At 31.8% G+C, this 22,393-nt stretch overlaps 4 protein-coding genes across 7 annotated transcripts; 1 reads left to right on the forward strand and 3 right to left on the reverse strand.

The window, feature by feature from the left end:
- The first annotated feature begins 867 nt into the window (after positions 1-867).
- LOC109595471 (dual serine/threonine and tyrosine protein kinase-like) lies at positions 868-6,231 on the forward strand. 2 transcript variants are annotated; one of them, XM_020010825.2, is made up of 12 exons: positions 868-1,194; positions 1,252-1,424; positions 1,479-1,802; positions 1,860-2,061; positions 2,184-2,362; positions 2,420-2,651; positions 2,714-3,144; positions 4,790-5,130; positions 5,177-5,423; positions 5,566-5,815; positions 5,880-6,029; positions 6,198-6,231. In XM_020010825.2, the coding sequence occupies exons 1-12, from the start codon at positions 1,074-1,076 to the stop codon at positions 6,203-6,205; spliced, it is 2,658 nt and encodes an 885-aa protein (XP_019866384.1). In that variant the 5' UTR covers positions 868-1,073; the 3' UTR covers positions 6,206-6,231. The 2 variants fall into 2 exon arrangements, with proteins under 2 accessions (XP_019866384.1, XP_049826634.1); XM_049970677.1 differs by having other exon boundaries at positions 871-1,194; positions 5,880-6,231.
- A 484-nt stretch (positions 6,232-6,715) lies between these two features.
- On the reverse strand, positions 6,716-9,442 carry LOC109595459 (actin-related protein 5). The gene is made up of 6 exons (XM_020010813.2): positions 9,082-9,442; positions 8,695-9,030; positions 8,217-8,642; positions 7,788-8,164; positions 7,545-7,731; positions 6,716-7,488 (listed from the first exon to the last, which is right to left on the reverse strand). The coding sequence occupies exons 1-6, from the start codon at positions 9,182-9,184 to the stop codon at positions 6,935-6,937; spliced, it is 1,983 nt and encodes a 660-aa protein (XP_019866372.2). The 5' UTR covers positions 9,185-9,442; the 3' UTR covers positions 6,716-6,934.
- Positions 9,443-9,577: 135 nt separating this feature from the next.
- LOC109595462 (dihydropteridine reductase) lies at positions 9,578-10,794 on the reverse strand. The gene is made up of 4 exons (XM_020010816.2): positions 10,497-10,794; positions 10,359-10,442; positions 9,866-10,302; positions 9,578-9,807 (listed from the first exon to the last, which is right to left on the reverse strand). Exons 1-4 carry the CDS (start codon positions 10,581-10,583, stop codon positions 9,708-9,710), a joined length of 708 nt encoding a protein of 235 aa, XP_019866375.1. The 5' UTR covers positions 10,584-10,794; the 3' UTR covers positions 9,578-9,707.
- A 1,253-nt stretch (positions 10,795-12,047) lies between these two features.
- On the reverse strand, positions 12,048-20,631 carry LOC109595451 (uncharacterized). 3 transcript variants are annotated; one of them, XM_020010799.2, is made up of 8 exons: positions 20,330-20,631; positions 20,007-20,144; positions 19,391-19,949; positions 19,115-19,336; positions 13,870-14,259; positions 13,490-13,724; positions 12,627-12,857; positions 12,048-12,572 (listed from the first exon to the last, which is right to left on the reverse strand). In XM_020010799.2, exons 1-8 carry the CDS (start codon positions 20,458-20,460, stop codon positions 12,505-12,507), a joined length of 1,974 nt encoding a protein of 657 aa, XP_019866358.2. In that variant the 5' UTR covers positions 20,461-20,631; the 3' UTR covers positions 12,048-12,504. The 3 variants fall into 3 exon arrangements, with proteins under 3 accessions (XP_019866358.2, XP_019866359.2, XP_049826839.1); XM_020010800.2 differs by having other exon boundaries at positions 20,007-20,121; positions 20,330-20,470; XM_049970882.1 differs by lacking the exon at positions 20,330-20,631 and adding an exon at positions 20,215-20,280.
- Positions 20,632-22,393: the final 1,762 nt, after the last annotated feature.

The following is a 22,393-nucleotide window of genomic DNA, read 5'->3' on the forward strand; positions in this document are numbered from 1 at the left end:
ATTACAGTACAGTTAATTTAAATAGTCTGGTGTATTGCAGTACGTATATACCTTTATCACAAGCCTGCAAAAAGAATAAATAAACTACATATTTCTATATTTAGAAAAAAATAACTAAATTACTTAATTAGACGCCCTTTTTAAAGAGGTTTTTATATGAAAAAAGTTGGGGAATGGCACTCTCACTTAGGAGGTTGAAGGTTTTGCTATGCTTTATGCGTTAAATTATCTCTCTGACAAACAAATTTGACATGTATCACCAAAACTAATTATGATCATTATAATAATTATTATGTTACTGTAATTTGAACACACATCTAAAGGATTTTGTAACATTAAAATTAGAAAATCAATTTGTGAATTTTGCTGCATATACAGTTTCTAATAAGATTACGGTTCAGTACTTTTTAAAACTAAAACAATAATTTAAATATGTGGAATATTCATTTATTTAAATGAATATTCGAACATTTTATTTAAAATATAGTAAAAGGAATTTTTTTTTAATACTGTGGACAATAAGGTTAGTTTTTTAGAGTTAAATTGTATTTTAAGTTTAATTTTTTAATTCAATACTGCTGTATGATCTAATAAAAAGTAGGGGTACCTATAAATACAATATATTGATTATGAAGCCAAATTTAAATCAGCTAAGGGTTTAATTAATTTAATTAGTGTAAATATTGTTTTGTCTAGTTCTAAAAAATGTTTTAACAATGAATTTATTATTATACAATTAATTTAAATAGTCTAGTGTATTGCATTACGAATATTCGTTTATCACAAGCACGCAAGAATAAATAACTACATATTTCCATATTTAGGACAAAATCTTATCGTTTTTGCCATAACACAAATCCACCGCTGGTACTCAATACGTCAACAAATTGACCAACATAACCTGAAAACCGCAGATGTCGCTAACAGATATTTCTAGTGATTGTATGTCTATCAGTTTGTGTGAAGTGGTCCCTGTTTATTAATTTGTGACAGACAAACAAAATACGGTTTAATTTTAGTTATGACAGTTTAACCGTTCAGTATTTTTCTTGTAATGTAACAACTTAATCAACATGTTATCAGAGGTTCCCAGGGAATTTAGGAGGCATGCAAAACATTGTAACAGTTTGTCCAGAATTTTAAGAGACACGAATTGTGCTCTCGAGTATATTGTTAATACTCTCCAGTTGGGACGTAAGTTTGCGGTTTTAATAATGTGTTTTTGCATAATTTATTTTGTGACATTCGCAGGTGATCTTAGTGAAGATATTGTTAATCAAGATATTATTGATAAACTTAGGGCCAAACTCACTAGAAGTCCGACTTTATTAATTTTCGGTCAAGATTGCCATGCCAAAGCTTTGTTTGTAAATAAACTGTTAGGACAACCGATTCTACCCCTTCACAGCAAAAGATGGAGATATGTAAGTTATTTCAATTTCCTTCCCCATACACAATATTAACACACACAATTTCAGATAACTTTTATTCATGGACACATCAAAAATATCCGTTTGACGTTGGGTCATGATATCGAAATAGTGGAGCAACTGAAAGCTCACGAAAGAAATTGGGTTACTCTGCCTGAGGAAGATTTGCAAAGAAACGATGAAGAGTGCCTGTTGGATCATTGTCCCTCCCTGGAAGTCGAATTAAATCATGCTGTGTTGAAGGAAAATGTTAAAATAATGGTACCTCCAGACTGTCAGCCCGAACAGTTGCCAGAAGTTTTGGGTAAACACATGGAAAACACTTTGCCTGTGATAATATATACCATCTCCAATGATTTGTTAAGTGAAATTGTGAGTAACTTTTATTTTGTACTGGTTAAGTCGTTTTATTGTTTTAATAAATTGCAGGATATTCAAGAGATTAAGAAACTTAAAGAGATATATAGGAAGCCGTTTTTATTTGTGAAAGTTTGTGAAGTTACAGAAGTTGTTACAGTTACTAAAAGTACAGATTCTCTGACTGAATCTGAACAGCACTCCATTGAGTGCAATGGTGGTCGAAAGTATTCATCTAAATTGCAAAATTTGCATGATCAATTGGAAAGACTGGGTTTGTAAAAAAGTATATTAATTTGAAAACATTTTTGTCTAGTCAATTTATTGTTGAAGTAAAGTGTGAAACAATAATCAAACTTAATTATGGTACAGAATAATCAATAGTTAATTTTACAGGATATATAAATGTGGAAAACGCTAAGACTGATAATATTATGAAGAGAAAATCGTATTGTTTGGATTGTAACTTGGACAATACGTTGATGTGTGATACTAAAATTGATGAAGAATTTGTGTTGTTCATAAGGGAGGTTTTAAAATCCAGTGTTTTGAAAATGGCTGCATTGCTTAGTGATGTAATTTACCATGTTGATGTGTTTTGTTTATTTCTTAACATCATTAATAATTTTTAGATTCATAATCAATGTCTGAGAAAATTTATACTCTCAGCCTTTGATATGGCCCGGGAAATTCAAATCACACCAAAACGAATATCATTTGCCCAAAAAATTGAGCTGAAACTCTACAAAACGTTGATGGAAATTGCCAGTGCTCAGCAGGAGAAAATTACTCAAATAATCCAAAGAACTCTCTTGGACATGAAGTCTAATGTAGCTGAAGTGCTTGAAGAATACAACCAACATGGTATGACAGTATTAAAACACCCCCAAAGCCCCACAAAATCTAACTCCCTTAACGTGTTTCAGATAATAATCAACAGACCCCAAAAATGGCCATGATGGAAATCCAACAACTAGTGTTGAGACGTCTAAGCAACTCGGTGGCCACTCAAATCGTCCAATCAGTTGGTTGTCTTCAAGAGAGCTACACTGGCACTTTGCAGAGGTGCTTGGAGAGTCTCGAAAAAAATTGTCACGACTTCGAGGGAAGCTTGTCGGCCTCCGATGCCGTCAAACAAATAATCAGCGCCGCCTACAATATAGATCTTAAGTCCTCAACGTCATTTTCGGTTGTGCAAACGTTCATGGACAAGCTGAGGACGTTGCTGTCGACGCTGGCGCTGCCCTGGACGTCGTCCTGTCAAATACAATGCAACTTACAGTGGCAACTGCAGGTCGTCACTAACATGATCGACTCTCTGAGTGCTTCGAAGCTGGCCAAAACGATTTCTCTACAGGTAAGTTAGGGTAGGTTAGTGACTGTACTAGACTGTACTCATTAAATTTTAATTATAAGTAAGAGGTTTGGGGCTCCTACCATAATTAAGGAATACAGTATACTTGTGATGGGCTTCTTTTTGTTTTTATTTTAAAATATCAGAATAGTAATTGTCTCTTAGTAAATGCAGCCCTATACTAAATTACAATTTACTACTATTAATATTAATTATATTTAGATTTAATTATTATTAAATATAAATATAATATATAGTATTAAATATAAATATAATATATAGTATTAAATATAAATATAATATTAATCATACAGCGTTATTCTAAATTAAAATTAACTAATGTTAAAATACAGCATCAGTATGATAATGAATTCCTGAAAATAAATTAATTAATTTAATGATATTTTAGTTAAAAATAAAACTAATACAGTTATTTTCTTATTTAAGCTGAAATAATTACTGATTAGTAATTTAAAAACCTAAAAGCTAATAAACAATTTCTGAAGCCCACAATATTTATATTTATGAGAATCATAATATACAGTGAAAAACAAATACAAGAATATTTTAAGGTATATAAATAAACTGATTTTATTTCATAAATTTTAATATTTTATCACAGTCTATAAAGAATAAATATGTTGGTTAAAAATAAAACAAGTATAGTTTTATTTTAAATCTAAAATAATGACTGATTAGTTATTAAAAAAACTTTAAATACTTATTTAATATTTTATCACAGTCTAAAAAGAACAAATATGTTGGTTAAAAATAAAACAAATATAGTTTTCTTTTATTTAAGCTGAATTGATTGGTTATTGAAAAACCTAAAAAATAATAAACAATTTATGAAATCAGCAATTTTTACGTTTATGAGGATTAGAATATACAATGAAAAAACAAATACAATAATATTTGTTTGTTATATTAAAGACATTTTATAACAGTTACTTAATTAATACTAATTAATTAAAAGTTTTTGTTTAATATTAAAATAATAAATTAAATTATTTTATTTATTGTTCATAACTAAAATGAATCAATATTATTTTTGTTTCCTAAATTTAAAAATATTTTAAAATAGTTACTTATATATAGTACTAATTAATTTGAAGTTTTTTTTTTAATATTGAAACATTAAATTAAATTATTATATTAAAATTCAAAATCGACGTGGAAATATTTTGATAATTGTTCATAATTAACTAAAATAAATTAAAATTATTTTAATTTTCAAAATTTACTTATTAAAAAAATATAAATATATATATATATATATATATAAAACAGTTAATTAGTACTAATTAATTTGAAATTTCTGTTTATTATTGCTTATTTTATTAAGACTTAAAATCGACGTAGAAATATAACTGTTTATAATTAATTAAAATAAATTAAAATTATTTCAATTTTCTAAATTGACTTGGTAAAATTTTTTTTTAACAGTTACTTAGTTGTAGAAATTTATTTAAAATGTCTGTCTTTAAAAAATGCTCTTTTCCATTGGATATTTACTGACGGTGTATAATTATGGAAGTCTCAAATTGTTTAATTCCTTTTAAACCCCTAAAATCGTAAAAATTACATTTTTGATATCATGGACGGTTTATTACCTAAGCCAACCCTTGATTAAAAACCCCCATTTCAGTTTCAAGAGCACGTAAAAGCATCACACGAAGCGTTCCAATCGGCCATGAGATCTCTCGAAAACCAACTCTGCGGCCAGTTGGAACAGACCGAGGAGCAACGGGTGACAATACGCAAACGACACGCCCCGAGGTTCGCACGCCTCGCCTTGGAAAGCACGTCGCTGTGCGACCTGGTCAGATGGGGCATGCCGAAGCAAATCAAGGAGATCGGCAGAGGACAGTACGGGGTGGTGTCCGCGTGCGAACCGTGGGCCGGCATAAATCCGTGCGCATTCAAATCGGTTGTGCCTCCGGATGATAGACATTGGAACGATTTGGCGATGGAGTTTTATTATACGAGGTAACGTTTAGACAGTGGGTGGCTGTTGTTGTATATGATTTTGTAGAACAATTCCGGAGCATCCGAGGATAGTGAGATTGCGTGGTTCGGTGGTGGATTACACGTACGGCGGCGGTAGTTCTCCTGCTGTTCTGCTAATTATGGAGAGGATGACGAAGGATTTGTATTGCGGGCTCAGATCCGGCCTGTCGTGGGTCAAAAGAGTGCAGATTGCCATCGATGTTGTTGAGGGTATTAGGTATTTACATTCGCAAGGCCTGGTACACAGAGACATCAAGCTTAAAAACGTCCTAGTAAGATATTCGGCCTATATTGCAATATCCGGGGTGTCTCAAATTGGTTGCTTTCCAAGTAGTACTGGCTAGCAGTCGAAATCAACCAATTTTTGGGACACCCTCTAAAATTGTCATCAATTATGAACGTTATCCTTTGTAGTTGGATAACGAGGATCGTGCCAAATTAACGGACTTCGGTTTCTGTATACCAGAAGCTATGATGTCTGGCAGTATTGTGGGCACACCGGTACACATGGCACCCGAACTGCTGACTGGAAGATACGATTCCAGTGTTGATGTGTACGCTTTTGGTATACTTTTTTGGTACATTTGCGCAGGCCAGGTCAAACTCCCTATTCATTTCGACCAGTTTCAAAACAAGGAGCAACTCTGGAACAGCGTCAAAAAAGGTAAACCATCAAACGTTACCTTAATTTCGTAACTAAAATTGAATTTGGACTTTTATTGTTTCAGGCATACGACCTGAGTGTTTGCCGCATTTCGAAGAACCGTGTTGGAATCTCATGCAAAAGTGTTGGTCGGCGGAACCTTCCGAACGTCCCTTACTCGGTTACGTTCAGCCACAGCTTGAAACGATTTATAACCGGGCGATAGAGCCTTCAGGCAAGTTAAACAATAACAATGCTTTACCGGGACATAAAACACACCAAAAACAATGTGATAATTGTAATTATTCCCATTAACGCTAGCTTAATGCTTTGCTTGATGATCAGTAGATATTCATTTTTATCCATGCACCACACTTTTATGAAATTTACTTAATCATTTCAGATTCCTAATCAGCAAGAGGACTTTACTAATTTTTTTTTATTATTTATGAGTATGTGTAAATAAGATTGTAAATTATTTTTATATTTAATGTTAATTTTATACAGTTATTTACAATAAATTGTTCTAAAAAATTGATATATTATTTCATCACCTTTACATAGGCCACTATTTATTATTAATTAAAGAATCCACACCTCTAATTAAACGTAGTCAAATATTTAAGGTTTTATATAAAATAACTACACTTTGTTTCTACAATTATTCATTTTAATTTGCCTAAAAGACAAGAAAGGATTTCGTTTACTGATCCTTTCAATTTGTTTGTCTATAAAATGAGTTGACTTTTTGTTAGGACGTTTTCTGATTTAATTTATAAATGAGTGTGTTATTTCATATTTGTTTATATCTTTTTAAACCATTTTTCAGGAGCATCTTAAGCTTTTAGCGACGTCAGCAACATTTAGACCTTAGTGTTGATGTAACGTAGAATAAAACAACTTTATTTGAACATCAATTTTATAATTCATAGAAAGTATTAAAATTAATTGGAATATTATGTACAACAATATTGAAAATACTTAAAAAACAATAACTTGAAAACAGATTTACTGTAAAATTTAATTTTAATTAATGGTTTCACCAATGAAGAGTGCATAATATAAATAATTCAAGTGAACACCTCTAAAATTCATTGTCATAATTCATATAAAAGTAGATTAATGTTCTTAATGATAAAATCAGACATCAAACTCGCCTGGTTGTCCCTTAGGAGTGGGATAACAAGGGTTTGACGACGCGTGCTCAATAAAATACTCCGGTCCGTTCTCCTCGTACATTTTTCTCGTCAACAAACTCTTCTTGAAGTCGGCAGACTTGGCGAATTTTCTCGCACCGTGCCACGCCGATAAATTGGGGTTGTTAATGATAGAAACGTTTACTTCGGACTGGAACGGCCTTATTGAAATTAATTCGTGCAGGAGCCTCTCCCTGAGACCCTTCAAATTGGCCAGTCCCCCAACCACCACAACATTGGCGGCCAATTTCAGCTGATCTTCCGGTGAAAACAACGACAAAACGTAGCCTATCACCTCAGAGAGTCCAGCTTCGGACGACCCCAGCATGTACGGTTTAAACAGCAATTCCGGCGCCCTGATAGTTTCGATGCCCACGTGTAGTTGATGGGTCTCGCCCGGCGTCGATATTTCGTCCAGTTCGGACGGTTCGTGGGCACGTATGATTTCTTCGTATTCCACGAGTTTTTCGTTCTCTGCTTCGCTGTCGGAGTCGCCGCCTAAAATTGATAGTTGTGTTTATATAATAGTTAGGTTAACGTTGACGTTTGGGTACCGTCTTTGCTGATGGTTTTGTAGATCTCCCAGTCCTCGTCTCTTAAGCCGAAGTCGTCGTTCCCCTTTTCTTTTCTTGCCAGTTGGGAAATGATACGCATTCTTTCTTGGCCAGCAGCCGTCCTCCTCTTCGCCATGTCCTGCTTTTTCTGTTTCCTTACCATTTTCTTATTCAAAATTTCTTGCCTCTAAAACACAATCACAAGTTCATGTCACGTAACATTTACTTCAACTGAGTCAGTACCAATTTTTTAATGTTTTGCAGATACAAGTGCATGGCTTTTTCGTTTTCGAACACCATTTTGGTGTACTTGGACTGTTTGGCTGGAGGCTCATCCACTTCTTCAGCATTGTTGGCTGCCTGTATCTTTTGGACTGTTTTATCGATTTTCATTTTCAAATTGGCAATGTTCTTTTGCAAATCCTGAACGTTTTTAATTTGGTGCTCCGAAAATGCAGCCTGAATGTCCTCCTCATCTATGCCATACTGTATCATTTCTACAATTTGAGTCAAGCTTTTCAGTTTCGTTTTGAACTCGCTTAGTCGTTCTTCACGTTTCCTCGCGTTTATTTCTGTTAGCCTCCTGGCCAACTCCTTTTTCCGTTCCTTCTGCTGCTCCACTAAAACATACCCAATTATATCTAATGAAAATGAAATGTTTGGCAGAATTACCAGTTAAGGATGAGCTAGCAACAGACACCGAATAAGGTAATTGAATTTTTTTAATGTTATCTTCATAGTAGTCAGGATCATTCCAATTTAAAACCTCCCCTCGATAATCCAGAGCCACTTTACAAATAGTGTGAAGCAGCTCTTCAGCCCTACTTAATGTTATGGCGGTTGCATGCGCCGGATATTTTAACTGTAATATTCGATGTAAAAATGATATAATTTGGAAGCCACCTGTGTTTAACCTTCTGGTGTTGGCGTGAATGGTTTTGTGACCAATTATGGGTATTATGTGACAAACATGGTAACCCAAACTCACAATTAATCCATTCTCTAAAGGTTTCGCAGAATAATTGTAAGCGAATAATGAATCAACTCCGTAACATATTCCGGGCACATCATAACATTCAAACAAAAGTTCACTCATTACTAAAAAACACCAAGCTGTCAAGACTAATACTTTTATTTACTTCATACATACACTGTCTGGATGAGTTGGGATTTAAAAACGGTTCTGTACATAAAATTGGATGTGGCACACAATTTTCTGTGTCGATGCCTAAATGGCTGAATGTATAGTCAAATAAATGTTCTTGTGCTTCGAAGTGTGTGACTACGTTTTTATCAAACTGCGTTTTCAGTTGGAACCTAACTGCTTCAATGTTTACAATATCATTTCCTACTTGTAGTTGTGGTGTTTGTGGTACTTCAACTGTGTCTTTTTTAGACCGTTCCTTTCTGGGCTTTGCTATAAGGTTCTTAAATAATAATAAAGGTTCTCCGTTTGTTGCCCATCCGGCTCTACACTGATATGACCCTTAAATTTTGTGATTATTAGTACAGATAAGTAAAAAATAATAGGAATTACCATTATCAATTACAATAGGTACAGCGTTATTTCTGAGGGAAGGTGTGTAAGTGTGTACAATATCTGGAATTGATTTTGCATCTTTAAATTCCAATAATTCCATAATTAATTAGCAAAATTTAATTTAGGCTAAAATTGTGTTGAATACATTTTCTAGGTTATATTGATATTGGTATAAACACAATAACAAGTCAAGCTGCGCACGTTAATTGTACTAGTGCGTAATGGAATTTCATTTAGAATGGTGAAATTTATTGGATCAATAATAATTTAAAAACCCTTAAATTTGAGATTCATTTTTGTGCGCCAGTTGGCACACAACCCACAATACATCACACAGCATCAGTACAGGACCACTTTTTAATCAAACCGTATTTGTTTATAAATAATTTTATACCACACAGTAACATTATAATAATAGAATATCTTCATTGAGTATTCCCTTGGAAAACATGTTTTGTTATTTCCGGGAGATAATTACACTAAATAAACAACCTTATTAATATGCTGAACATTTATTATACAAAACTTAGATAAAAACAATAATATATTAAATACAACTTTAAATTAAAGAACTCAACACACCCTTTGGTCCATAATTTTCACAATTTTTAATTTTGAATGAATTAAGCTGGGATAACATCGGTCTGGCTGTTTGTTGTAATGATCTGCAGAAGGCTTCCGCTCTTGGGCTTGTCACCACCTTTGGCCCATTTAACGAACAAGCTGAAAGTTATAAATTAGTTTTATTTGCCTATGTATGTATTAAAATTAATCATCTTACTCGGCAAGAAATTCCAAGGGAGTCCATGTGGTAAAATCAGCCTTCGGCATCCACTTCCTGTTCATCGGAGTGTCCAAGGTAACTGGCAAGATGGCAAGAACGGTAGAGTTTGGAGGCAGGCCGCTGTTGTCCGACGCCAACGACTTGGTCAAGTGATGGACGGCACTTTTGGCCAGTCCATAGCCAATCATTCCTGGTGTACCCTCAAGAGCGGCTTTGGCACCAGTGAGCTGTAAAACTCCACCATCCTTGAGATGGTGTGCCGCAATCGTGGCGGACAGTAAGGACGTGGTCACACTTTGGTTCCACATCAGTTCGGAGTTCTTTATCAAGTCTTTGCTGGCGTTGCCTCCAGCCCAACCTCCGGCTACACAAAATATGCCATCGAGCTTGGATCCATTGAGGGCTGTTTTGACCGAGTCAAGGATTGTCGTTTCCTGATGGAATATTTTGAGTTAAAAACTGGGTCATGCTAGGATCAATAACTACCAACCTGTTGAGTAAGTGGCTGATCTTTGTTTACAACAATATTCAAGTCAGCCTCGGCATTCTCTCCCAGATCAATTGATCCAACCCACTGAAAAAATTGGGGTTTAATTCACCACTTAGGGGCTTACATTTAGTTACTTACGTAGTTGTTGGCTTTGAAGTGGGACACACATTTAGCACCGAGTGCCCCCCTGCCACCGTAAACGATAACGCGACCGATGTAAGACATTTTATGGAGATTCAACAAGAGTGCGGCTCGTACAAACACCTCAGACGTCGGCAATCTAACTAGAATATGAAAGTCTCATAATAACACGGTTCACCGACAAAGATTTCTCAACCGCATTGATTATGTCTCTGTCGGATACGATTACTTTCAAACGGCCTTGTCCTTGAATTACAGAGTGACGAACTAAAATCCCGGCAAACCAGTTCGGATGTCGGAATTCATGAATTTTCGATACAGGGGGATTTTTGTCAGGAAGTGGGTAATCGTATAACCTAAGAATTAACATCTAATTCCTGCGAAAAGAATTAAACTTTCATCATTTGGAATTACCTTAACAATGTGTCAATTTGGGTTTTTTCTGTGAAAAAATGTACAAAGTTGTTATTTTTAACAAATTTAGAACTAATACTGTTTGATTATTGTTAATGCCACTATTAGGACAATTGTGTTATTATTTTAAGTGCTACAAATTATTTAAATAGGTAAAAACTTAAATATATATCGAAAAATATATTTTTTATGTTTTTATTCTTTAAAATAAAATATATCTTAATATTTAAACAAAGGTATATTGTATATTTGATTTTTACATTAAATTTTAATGAATATTTTGTGCGCATGTTCTCCAGAGGCACTTTTAAATGTGCCTCTTCGCGCCAATTCATTTATAAATAAATCTTGAATATTTCCATTTGGTTCCAACATTCGCGCATGCGCTTTAAGGTCAGGCTTTTGTGTCAATGGTGGGGGAGCTGAGGCGTGCCTCTAACGAATGAGATAACTCCAAATACCGACATAAACAAGGTTCCCAACCATTGACGATTGTTCAAGAATTAAATTGTCCAATTTCTAAGTACAGTAATGAATAAATTATTTTACTGGCCATGTCTTTTATTTTCAAGGGGTAGTGAAGATATTTGGTTGAGTTTTTATGATTGGGGACCAAATTTACATGACAGAAGTACTGATCATGTGTGTCATCAAGTGTATGTTGTTAATTATGTGTAAATAAAAATAAACTATTGTTTTTGTTTTGTACATTATGTTTTAAATGTTATTAGAAGGATATTTTACTAAATTGTGTTGTAAATAATATATACAAATTATAAATCTCTTTAAATGTCTATTTAAGTAGAAAAAAAATAATTTTAACTAATAAAAACACTTATAAAGAGTTTCTGATATAATTGTTTTTTACAGTTTATGGTGATAGGGAAAACCATGATTAAAAATAATAAATGATAATTTCTTATATGAACTTCCTCCTAGTGAATAATATAATTCAAGTCTTTCTAAATTAAAAGTGAATGATGTTTGGGGAAAGTGAAATTGTAGATTGTAAAAATGCCGTACCCATTTCCGTAACAAAAATAGCGTTTTTAGAAGGGTAATAAACATTATCTGATGCAGAAGAAAAAAATAAAACAAGATGTAATTGTTAGGTTTGAGAAAAAAAAAAATTACTTATACAATAAAATACATATATTTTACACATAATTACACGAGTTAATCTGAGCTTTGTATACGTTGTAAATAAAATATTTTTGTATATTTAATTTATTCTTATAAAAAATTAATATCACAAATTATAAAAAGTAAAATGCAGGGTCAGAGAACTACATATACATTTATATATTTGATGAACATGCAATTAATTAATCTACGCAACAGTTCAGCTCTTAGACCCTGATTTAAACAATATTAAATATAATAAATATTAAAGGTATACATAGACTTTTCTAAAATAATGATATGCAAAATATGCACTGGTAACTAATTAAATAAAATTGTCACAATTGATGCATCCACTGCAATAGTAAAAACTAAATCTCATCATCGCAGCGGACGCCTCAATCGTTTGCGAATGACAATGAGCGTAAGGCACGTTACTTATACTATAATTCATGGAGAGGAAATCGTGTTAATGTGACGTCTTGCAAAACCCATCCCAGGCGTCTCTCTCGTTCTGACGGGCCAGTCTCTTCATTTCTGAAACAACAACACCATATTAAACCGCCCAGAGGTTAATTGATGCCACCCAACCTCTGGCTGCCTTCAAATCTTCCCTTTCCTTCGCGTTCTGCTCCTTGGATATTTTCGTTTTAGCACCCAAATGTGACGTTATTAGTCTGCGGGCCGTTTGCAGGTTGGTTTGGGGACGTTTCATCGCTGGTTTCAAGTCGGATTTGTAGGCCACAGCCAACGAGATGCCACTGGCCGCCGACATAGGCCTGGCTTTTATCAACGGGTTGTCCAGTTGGATGGCTTTTTGAGCTGGAAACGAAAGGGCGAAGTCGTCACTGTTTTTTAACAGGTGGAACTATTTACAAGAAGTATGTTCAATGTCGTTTGAGTTATAAATGAGTGTTAGCAATGGAGTTAGTACTAAATGACATCAAATGGTGGATAAATGTTTATTACTGCAAGGATAACTTAATACATTAAAAAATATTAATTTTTTATAATAAATATGTCCACATATTAATTAAAGTGTATGGTAACTAGATATTTATGAAGGACAAAAAAAGTTTTAGGACTCATTTAATTGATTTTCTATGGTTAAAATTTAGCATGCATCAATTTCTCTTTATGAAACACTGTTTCACCAATCAACCAATGTTTAATCAAGTTAGTCACATTTTATGTTCGTAAAAAAATGATTTATGTACATAAGTAAATACTTTCAAGAAGCTTTTAATAAAACGTAATGTCCTGAATAGTCTCCGAAATTTCTCAGTCCATTTGTCTCTGTCACCATCTCTTCATTAACATTATTGTTTATCGTTTATTAATGATTTGATAAATTGATTAATCGCATAAACAATAATGTTAAATAATCTGTCTCGTGTCTTGTCAAAAACCTGAAACATAAAAACTCTGAACCCAAATTCCCATTAGTTCATTACCTTGACTCAATGAGCCTAATACTAATAGTGCGTGTGTGTCATCGACCCATTTGATGTACATAGCATCACTGTTTATAACACTGAACATTTGTATGATGTCGTGTGTTTCGATTGTGGACGGGAAATCGTACAGTTCTACAACATGTTCGAATTCTTCAATCGGTTTCGTTGTGTACGCCGTATAATCTTCTGTGGCTTTCAGGATCGTCACGTTATTGCCGACCTTTTGTGATATCTGTAAAAGTTTCAAATCATTTTATCATTATTAAAGGCCTGCAAAAATTATTCGAATTAATATGAAACCTAATAACAAAATTATTCATATAATAAAAAGCATCGTGCAATTGTACGGCTAAAAATATAATAATGTCAATAATTACTTCAGTAAATAATTCATCTTGAAGTTGACCTTCATCATCAAACAAGTCCTCCCAGTTGTTCACGTTGTCAGTTTTGCCTATTTTAAGCGTGTCATTGTTGTCATCCACGTACTTCATGATCGGCTTGCTCTTTCTGTTTATGTTCTCTTTCGTCTTCCTCATGATCTCCTTTTCCTGGTCATGTTCCTGTTTCTTGTTTAAGACTTTCGGTATCTTTTTTTCCGGCGAGATTTTCTCCTTGTTGGTGTTTATTGAGTTCCTTATAATATCAGTCGTTTTGGTTTTGCTTATTTCTAAAACGTGTTGGGATTGGTGGTAGTTTGATTTTGGTGTGTCACCGTTTTGTTTGGGTTCGTTCATTTCCAACAGCGATAGTTTCTTGGTGGTGTACTGGAAATGAAACGGTGAATGAACAAGTGAATTAATCTCGAAAACTATAACTAATTTTGTTCTTTAATAAATTATTTTTCAATGGACAAAATTATAGCAACCTTTTACTTCATGGTCTTTCATTGATCTCTGTGAATTTAAATCGATTTTTTACTGGCGGTTTTTTGCTTATTATAATTTTGTATTTAACCATTGGTCAAAGTGAAACTGTAAGAAAAATTATAATACAGCGTTACGACTGAGAGAAACAAGAAGAGATGGCAAAGACTTTACAGCCAAATAAGTCAATCGTTTCCAGTGATATTCAAAAATTTAAAGAAACTGGCCACGTGATAGCTACTAAAAATATTGTCTAATTCGAATGTCAAAAAACAATCAAATCTGAAATTAAAGCCAATCTGGAGGAAATGGGACTTGCTGAAATTAGTTCAGGGGCTGTGAGAAAATAGTAAGTAGATCAGGGTTCGTTTGACTCTAGATCTACAAAAAAAACCCTGGTTTCTACTAAAAATGTGAAAGTCCATTTTGACGTGCTTAGGATCACATTCACTGGACCACAGAATAGTGGGCACGAGTAGCTTTTAGTGACGATTCTAAATTTAATTTATAGAAAATTGATGGTTCTGCTTATGTTGAACATTGTTTAGGATCAAAACTACATAAAAAGTTTGTTATACCCACAGTGAAACATGGTGGCAGTTGAATTATGCTGTGGGGTTCTATCTTTCAATTCTTCTGGCGTAGGCCCCCTTACATTTATGTACAGGGATATATTAAACAACAATTTGCTTCCGTATATTGAAGAAATGATGCTCTTAATAAATGTGTTTCAACATTCAACAACACAAATCCAAAATTGTGACGAATTGGTTAAAGACAAACGCATCGCTGTCTTGTCCGTCGCAATGTCCAGACATCAACCCAATAAAAAACATGGGGGATCACTTTTATAACCTTCATAAAAATTTTACAAATTTAAATGAACTCATCACAGCAATTCAGGAAGCTTGAAGGAGTATAAAATGGCCGAGTTTATTCCACAGAGATGGGCTAAAATTATAAGACAAAAAGGATATTATACAAAGTGATAAAATTAAATTAAAAAACACAGATTGAATCATTAAAAACCTCTTTAATAATTAAAGATGCTATATTTATGTCCAGCCAAATTCAGAAACAGATAAATTAATATTATTTTAACATTAAAAAAAAAAAAAAGTTACGGTCTAATATTTAACATTTTAAAAAGTTGCTACTGTATACATACATAATTTTGAAACTACATAAATATGTATTTAGATGTCCCAGTAATTTTTATAACCATGAGCACATGAAATTCAACGTAAATATTAGTTGACACAGTTTAAATACATTAACAGTTACGGCCTTGAGTTTGTGAATATTCCGCGGCTTTTAATAACAAAAACCCAGTGAATTGTTGTTGCAAATAATTATTTAAAAAATGTGAAAACGGTGAATTTATTTTTAGATACTGTTACACATAATTATAGGGTATTGCCTTCTGTCTGACACTTTCTAATTTTATTAATAAGTATATCAAACGAAAATAAAAGTTATTATTCCAATGCTAATATAGAATGTAAATGAAATTAAATAACACAGTTGAATAATTTTGTAACAATACAACAATGGTTGACTTTTTTTGAAACTTTATATAACATGTCTCTAGTTAATTGAACAATAGAAAATACAGAAGATTTCTTTATTAATATATTATCGGAGCGTATTTTGACCGTGAAAATTGAAAGTCACGTACACATTTACGGTTCAAAATTTATAAAACAGGAAATTTATAAGTACTTACGTGATAAAATAATATCACTACCGTTCGATGCGTTGTTCTAAACTAAACTAATTAAATTAGTAGTAGTGGCAGTGAATATTATACAAGATTGACCAAACAACTTACATAAATGGTTTAAGCAATGTTCTAATTAATATTCTATTAGTAAAAGTCGATAAACAAAGTTCTGTGCAGCAACATGATGAAATATATATATATATAATTTCTCTTAAAATGAAATGTTCAATGTTTAAAAGATTTTGCAAAATGTATACATTTTTTTCAATCGATCTTCGAGATTTATGTTTTTTTCTTCTAAATAATTTTTTAACAGTTTCTAAGATTCAACACAGATTTTTACAGTAAATATTAACAATTATGAATAACTATGTATTTTCTCAAAAAATAAAATGTTATATATTTATTTATATTTAAAATTGTCTAATAAATATTAAAATTGTTTTATCCAATAATCAATTGGAACTAGAGATTTTAAGATTAATTTTAGTTTTCTACATTAATTATTATTATTCTCAAAAAATTAAAAATTGAATATTAAAAAAATTTGAAAAAAAATATTTAAAATTGTCCAAAAAACATTAAAATTGTTTTTCCCCAATTGATTTTCTTCAGATTTTAAGATTTCTTATAGTTTTTTTACATTAATTATTGATAAATATGAATAAATATGTATTTTCTCAAAGAATTAAATGTTGAATGCTAAATAATATTAAAAATTGTCTAATAAATATTAAAATTGTTTTTTCCAATTGACTTTCTTCCGATTTTATGATTCCTTACAGAATATTTATATTAATTAATATTAATTATAAATAATTTTATGTATTTTCTTAAAAAATTAAATGATAAATCCTAAAAAAATTGGAAAAATGTTTAAAATTTTTCTAATAAATATTAAAATTGTTTTTTTCAATGATTTTTTTCAAATTTTAAGATTTCTCAAAGAATTAAATGTTGAATGCTAAATAATATTAAAAATGGTCTAATAAATATTAAAATTGTTTTTTCCAATTGATTTTCTTCCGATTTTATGATTCCTTACAGAATATTATAAATTATGAATAATTTTATGTACTTTCTCAAAAAATTAAATGATAAATGCTAAAAAAAAAAATGGAAAAAATGATTAATTTTAATAATTTGTCTAATAAATATTAAAATTGTTTTTTCCAATTGATTTTCATCAGATTTTAATATTCCTTACAGTTTTTTACATTAATTATTAATGATTATGAATAATTTTATTTATTTTTTCAGATAATTAAATGTTGAATGCTAAAAATTGATGTTAAAATTGTTTTTCAGACAATTTTTTACAAATTTTAATATTTATTAATTAGTTATTTATGTTAAATATTAATAATTATGATTAATTTTACATATTCAACCTAAAAATAAAATATTCAATGATAAAAATATTTAAGAATTTATATGAAAAATATTTAAAATTGTCTAAATTTTTTAATACATATATTTTATACACTTTTTAAGATATTTTATAGAATGTTTTACATTAAATTTTATTAATTATGAATAAATTTATATATTTTATCTATATATTACGTACTTAAGCACACGTAAGTTGATTTTTACTGATTAAAAGTAGACAATTAATAGTGTAAATAAGAACCATTTCAGATATTATTAAAACCAAAGATTAACTTGAACTTAATACATTTATCAATTACGCCAATTGCAGTTACAAAAACATAAACAAACTTAAAATGGCACGGTTGTGTAAATTGCGTAATTACACTTGGAAATAATTATGACAACGCGTATTTGTGGTAACATAAAAGCAGAGAAAGTTAAAACACATATGGATTCGAATTATTACGTACATTACATAAAACGACACATGTTGCATAACATTTAAACAATTCGAAGTTTTTTTAAAAAATTACCGTTTTAACAGAACAAAAAAAAATGGTGAAAATGTCAATGTACAGTTGCAGCGAATATTTATCAAGGTTATTATAATGTAATGAAAGTAAAATACGACTTGGAACATAATCTGAATTTAAAATATTGACAATTATAATTTAACAATAGACTACTTTCTCCGGCACAAGAACTCGGAGAATCTTAATTGATGATTTAATGAAAGATCACCTCAAGATTTTCTTCTCTGTGTTATGCAATTTAGAAAATCGACTGGATTAACACTAATTAATCGCTTAGAAATTACGATTACGAAAAGAAGGTTGGACTTACGACAAAAATACACACGATTCACCACACTTGGTGATAGTGATACTATTTATATTTTTCGTCTGGACATTAATAAAACGAATGTGGTACAAGGATACTATTTAAAACCCAAAGGTTACTATTCAATCCATAATTCATAATTTAATTGTTTCAATCAATCAATGGGCCACCTTAACACGATTTAAATTCGTCACTTAAATGCAAAAATTCACAGCACGTGAAAGGTGATTTTTGCATGTTAGAAATTTGGGTACCAGGTGAATGACAAATGAGTCGAATTAGGGTACCAACCACGTTGAATTCCTGATATTTATACAAAACAATTGGTCTAATAAAAGATCTGGCTTAGGACCAATACTTTCGTATTTTTATACGGTGTATTTTCGAATTGTTGCTATAATTTCGTGGGTGAAAATGACGACGAATCCGTGAAGCGTGATCTGAACGCTCGTGCCTCATTTACTTTCAGCAGTGTGGGGACAAATCTTACTATTTATGTCTTAATTAGTGTAAAAATTGAAAGTCCAGTCGTTGAACTCGGTTTAAAACACTAATTGACCATTGTAATATCAATGCTGTACGTTAAGTGAAGCAGAATTAATGGCTAAATTATGAATTTCCATCAATTAGTAGAAAGCATTTTACAAGCACACGAATAATACAATGAATTACTTAAAACAAATGAGGAAAAATGCGTTTAAATTTGAAGTTACGTCAACGTTCTGAGGGAACCACAACAAACAAACTGAAGACTACAGTTATTAATTAGAATACATTTGCATTTCACAGGCGGCTGACTTTTAAAATAAATAAACTTACACATGTGTCAATGTTGTGGTGGTCCTCGCACAAAAAACAGTATTCTGTGTCACTTGCATCTTTGATTAGAAAACAGTGAGGCAAATTAAACACAGATAGGTCGATAATTCTGTCACTTGTCACATTGGGGCACGACACTTTGAATGCACTGCACTTGTCCTCCTCCAAATTTATGCTGTTGGCTTCGAAATGTGTGAACAAAATTGACTTTTTTCCATTATCCTGCAAGGGTAAAACATGAAATATATAACATAAATTAATGCTAAAACAACTCACACATTCCAAATCATTTTGTGGGCTTAAGTTGTAAATTGGATACGTCATAGTATTGGCACATTGAATGTTTTTTGGGTTCTGCAATTGGATTTTGGGTTGCCACAGGAAGGTGTCACGACTCAAAACTTGCAGTAAATCCCCCGTACAACAGGGGGGGTAATAAATAGGAATAGTCCAGAAGGCCTGCCTCTTGTCCCCAAACAGGCGGTAGTTATAAAAAGCACAATCATGGTCCAAGTAAAATTTGTCACATGAATACTTCCAAGTGGGGAATAAAATTGTGGTGTTGTGCAGGTGCAACAAATGGCCAAGCGGAATAATATTCTCCAAAATCACCGGGGGTTGCACCTCACTTTGTGTTTTCCTGTGGGCGCTTCTGTCACTGTGTATTTGTACTTTAACTTCACATTTTTTTGAACTTTTAGGTGGCGACTCCTCCTTCGATAGTCGGGAGTGTCTTTGTGCTGGAGGCACATACAGTTGTCTTTCCGGTCTCTTCTTCCTCAAGCTGGAGCTGCACGGTTCGGCCATAGCTTCCTTATCTTCCATTGCTTTCTTCCTGTAACCCAATCAGATTGGATAATTTGTTTTATCAATTAGGGGGTGTATTACTTACAAAATGTATTGCTTCTGACATACCGCAATGGACTTGAATTTGCCGGAGCTGAGTCCGAAAACGGCCAGATCAAAAATCCGCGCCTGATAGCGAACCGCCTTCTGATAGATTGGTCCTAGAACGGGGAAGACGAGAACACTGAAAGTAAATGAAAGTAAAATCTAAAGATTTACATAACTGTGAGGTCACAATTGTAACTTTCTCTTGCATTTTAAATTCCTCTTTCCGCGTGTTGAAGAAGCGTGAATGCACTTCCACCGTTCGAGCGGCCCGTACGAGGTGGTGGGTGGGTACGTGCCAGGGGCATGTGCGCCGGTACTTACCAACATTTGTTGTTGTTCAAAATTGACTTGAAATCCTCAACTACACAACATACGAAGTCGCGATCACAGAATATTTTATTGAACTTGGTTGACAGGTAATTGACAATTTCGTCCGTGTCAGGATTATTCATAGCACATTTTTTTACGTGTGGTGCGTCTTGGGTCGTTAATAACAACAATAATGGCCACCCATGGTATTAAAGATTATTGCAAAATATCAATGAAAACGAAAGTAAGCATGCGTAATGTTTAACGCATGCCCAGAGACTGCGGCGTTAAAACAAGTGTAACATTTAAATGTGGATTAATTGTAACCTAGGCGAGGACAAACAATTTTATACATGGTTACGGTACAACAAACTTTCTGGTGTGTATGCCATTCAGTTAACTCGCTGCTGTAAACGTGGTTGCCTAATCAACACTGTGGCGCTTATAAGATTCTATTTAAATTAATTAAATTTGATTTAAGTAAAATTAAAATTTCCGCCGATTATTATTAAATTTATGTAACTAATCAAACTTAGTTAAAATGAAGTAAATAATTTCAAATTTTGAATTTTATTATATGTAAACCAACTAAATTTATTATAAATTTATAAATTATAAATTTTATAATTTCGACAAACACCACTACAATCAATTATAAACCAAATACACCTTCTTTAAAAATATATAATTATTTTTCTTTTCCTTTATCTGTTCATTTCATAAAAATTAATAAAATAATCATTGCCTATATGTACAATCAAGTACAATTAAAGGGGACCCATTTTAATTAATAAAAGTTTAATATATCTAACCTTTGAACTATATTATTTCACTTTTCTGGAGTTTTAGATTAATCCCTATTATATATATTTTATTTTAAAATAATCAATCGTTGCCAAATTTATCATGGCTTATCGCCGCCTGTTGGCAAATTTAATTAAAACAATTTTTAAGACAAATATAGATTTATCAAGTTAATTTATGCGAATTACGTATATTTTTTACTCACCAATCAATGAAACCTTATCAATAAACCTCAATATCCAAGTTAAATATTTATTTTTTCTAACTTTAATTGCCTTAAAAATAAATACAGCAATGGCCATAATTATAGCAACTTATTAAAATGTTAAAAATATGAGCTGTTCTACTTGAATTGAATGCCAGTATATAATGTTTTGTTTGTTTTTTCTGTTATTGTTGTGTCTACTACCCAACTGGCTAATCTAATTTTATTCTTTAAAAAATTGTGAACTCTTAATTTTTACTTATGGTATTTCATCACTTTGTATGAATTTAAATTGATTATTTAGTGGTAGTATTTTGCTTATTATAATTATTTAGTTTTTGGTCGAAGTTAAAAATGTAATTTGAAGTGGAATGCCAAAAAACAATCCAATTTTATCATCAACTGAAATTAAAGCCAACCTGGAAGAAATGGGACTTGCTGAAATTAGTTCAAGGTCTGTGAGAAGATGGTTAGTGGATGGGATCAGATTCACTGGACCATAGAACAGTGGAGACGATTAGTCTTTAGTGACGAATCTAAAGTGAATTTATATAAAAATTAACTCATCACAGCAATTCAAGAAGCTTGAAGGAATATAGACTTGTCGTGGATTCAGAAAATAGTCGAGTGTAATATAATATATTACTTGAATTAAATATTTATAGGTATTTTTCATTGAATAAAAAATTAAACTGTTTTCGTATCTATATAAAAATTGCTGGAAATTATTTAGTTTTCAGAATCGTCAGGTAAATTCCCTGACATTCGTAATTACATACATATGTTTTTTAATAGCATATCCGTCTAACAACTAGGAGAGATAACAAAGGAAATGTGATTTGTTGTCTCAATTAAATCACTATACTTTACTGCAAAATAGATTCAGAAAAAATGGATTTTTTTGAGTAAAATAAAAAATGAATAATTTGGAGAATTTTGGTTGTAAAAAGTTTCACCACAAATATTTTGTATCTTAATTTTTATGTAATATTTGTGATATAATAATAATTTATATATTATTATTAATCACAGCATCTTGAAGCTCAGTTAGTTGATACACTTCAAAT

This window comes from Aethina tumida, chromosome 1 (assembly GCF_024364675.1).
Source record: "Aethina tumida isolate Nest 87 chromosome 1, icAetTumi1.1, whole genome shotgun sequence".
In the NCBI taxonomy this organism is placed as follows: Eukaryota; Metazoa; Arthropoda; class Insecta; order Coleoptera; family Nitidulidae; genus Aethina; species Aethina tumida.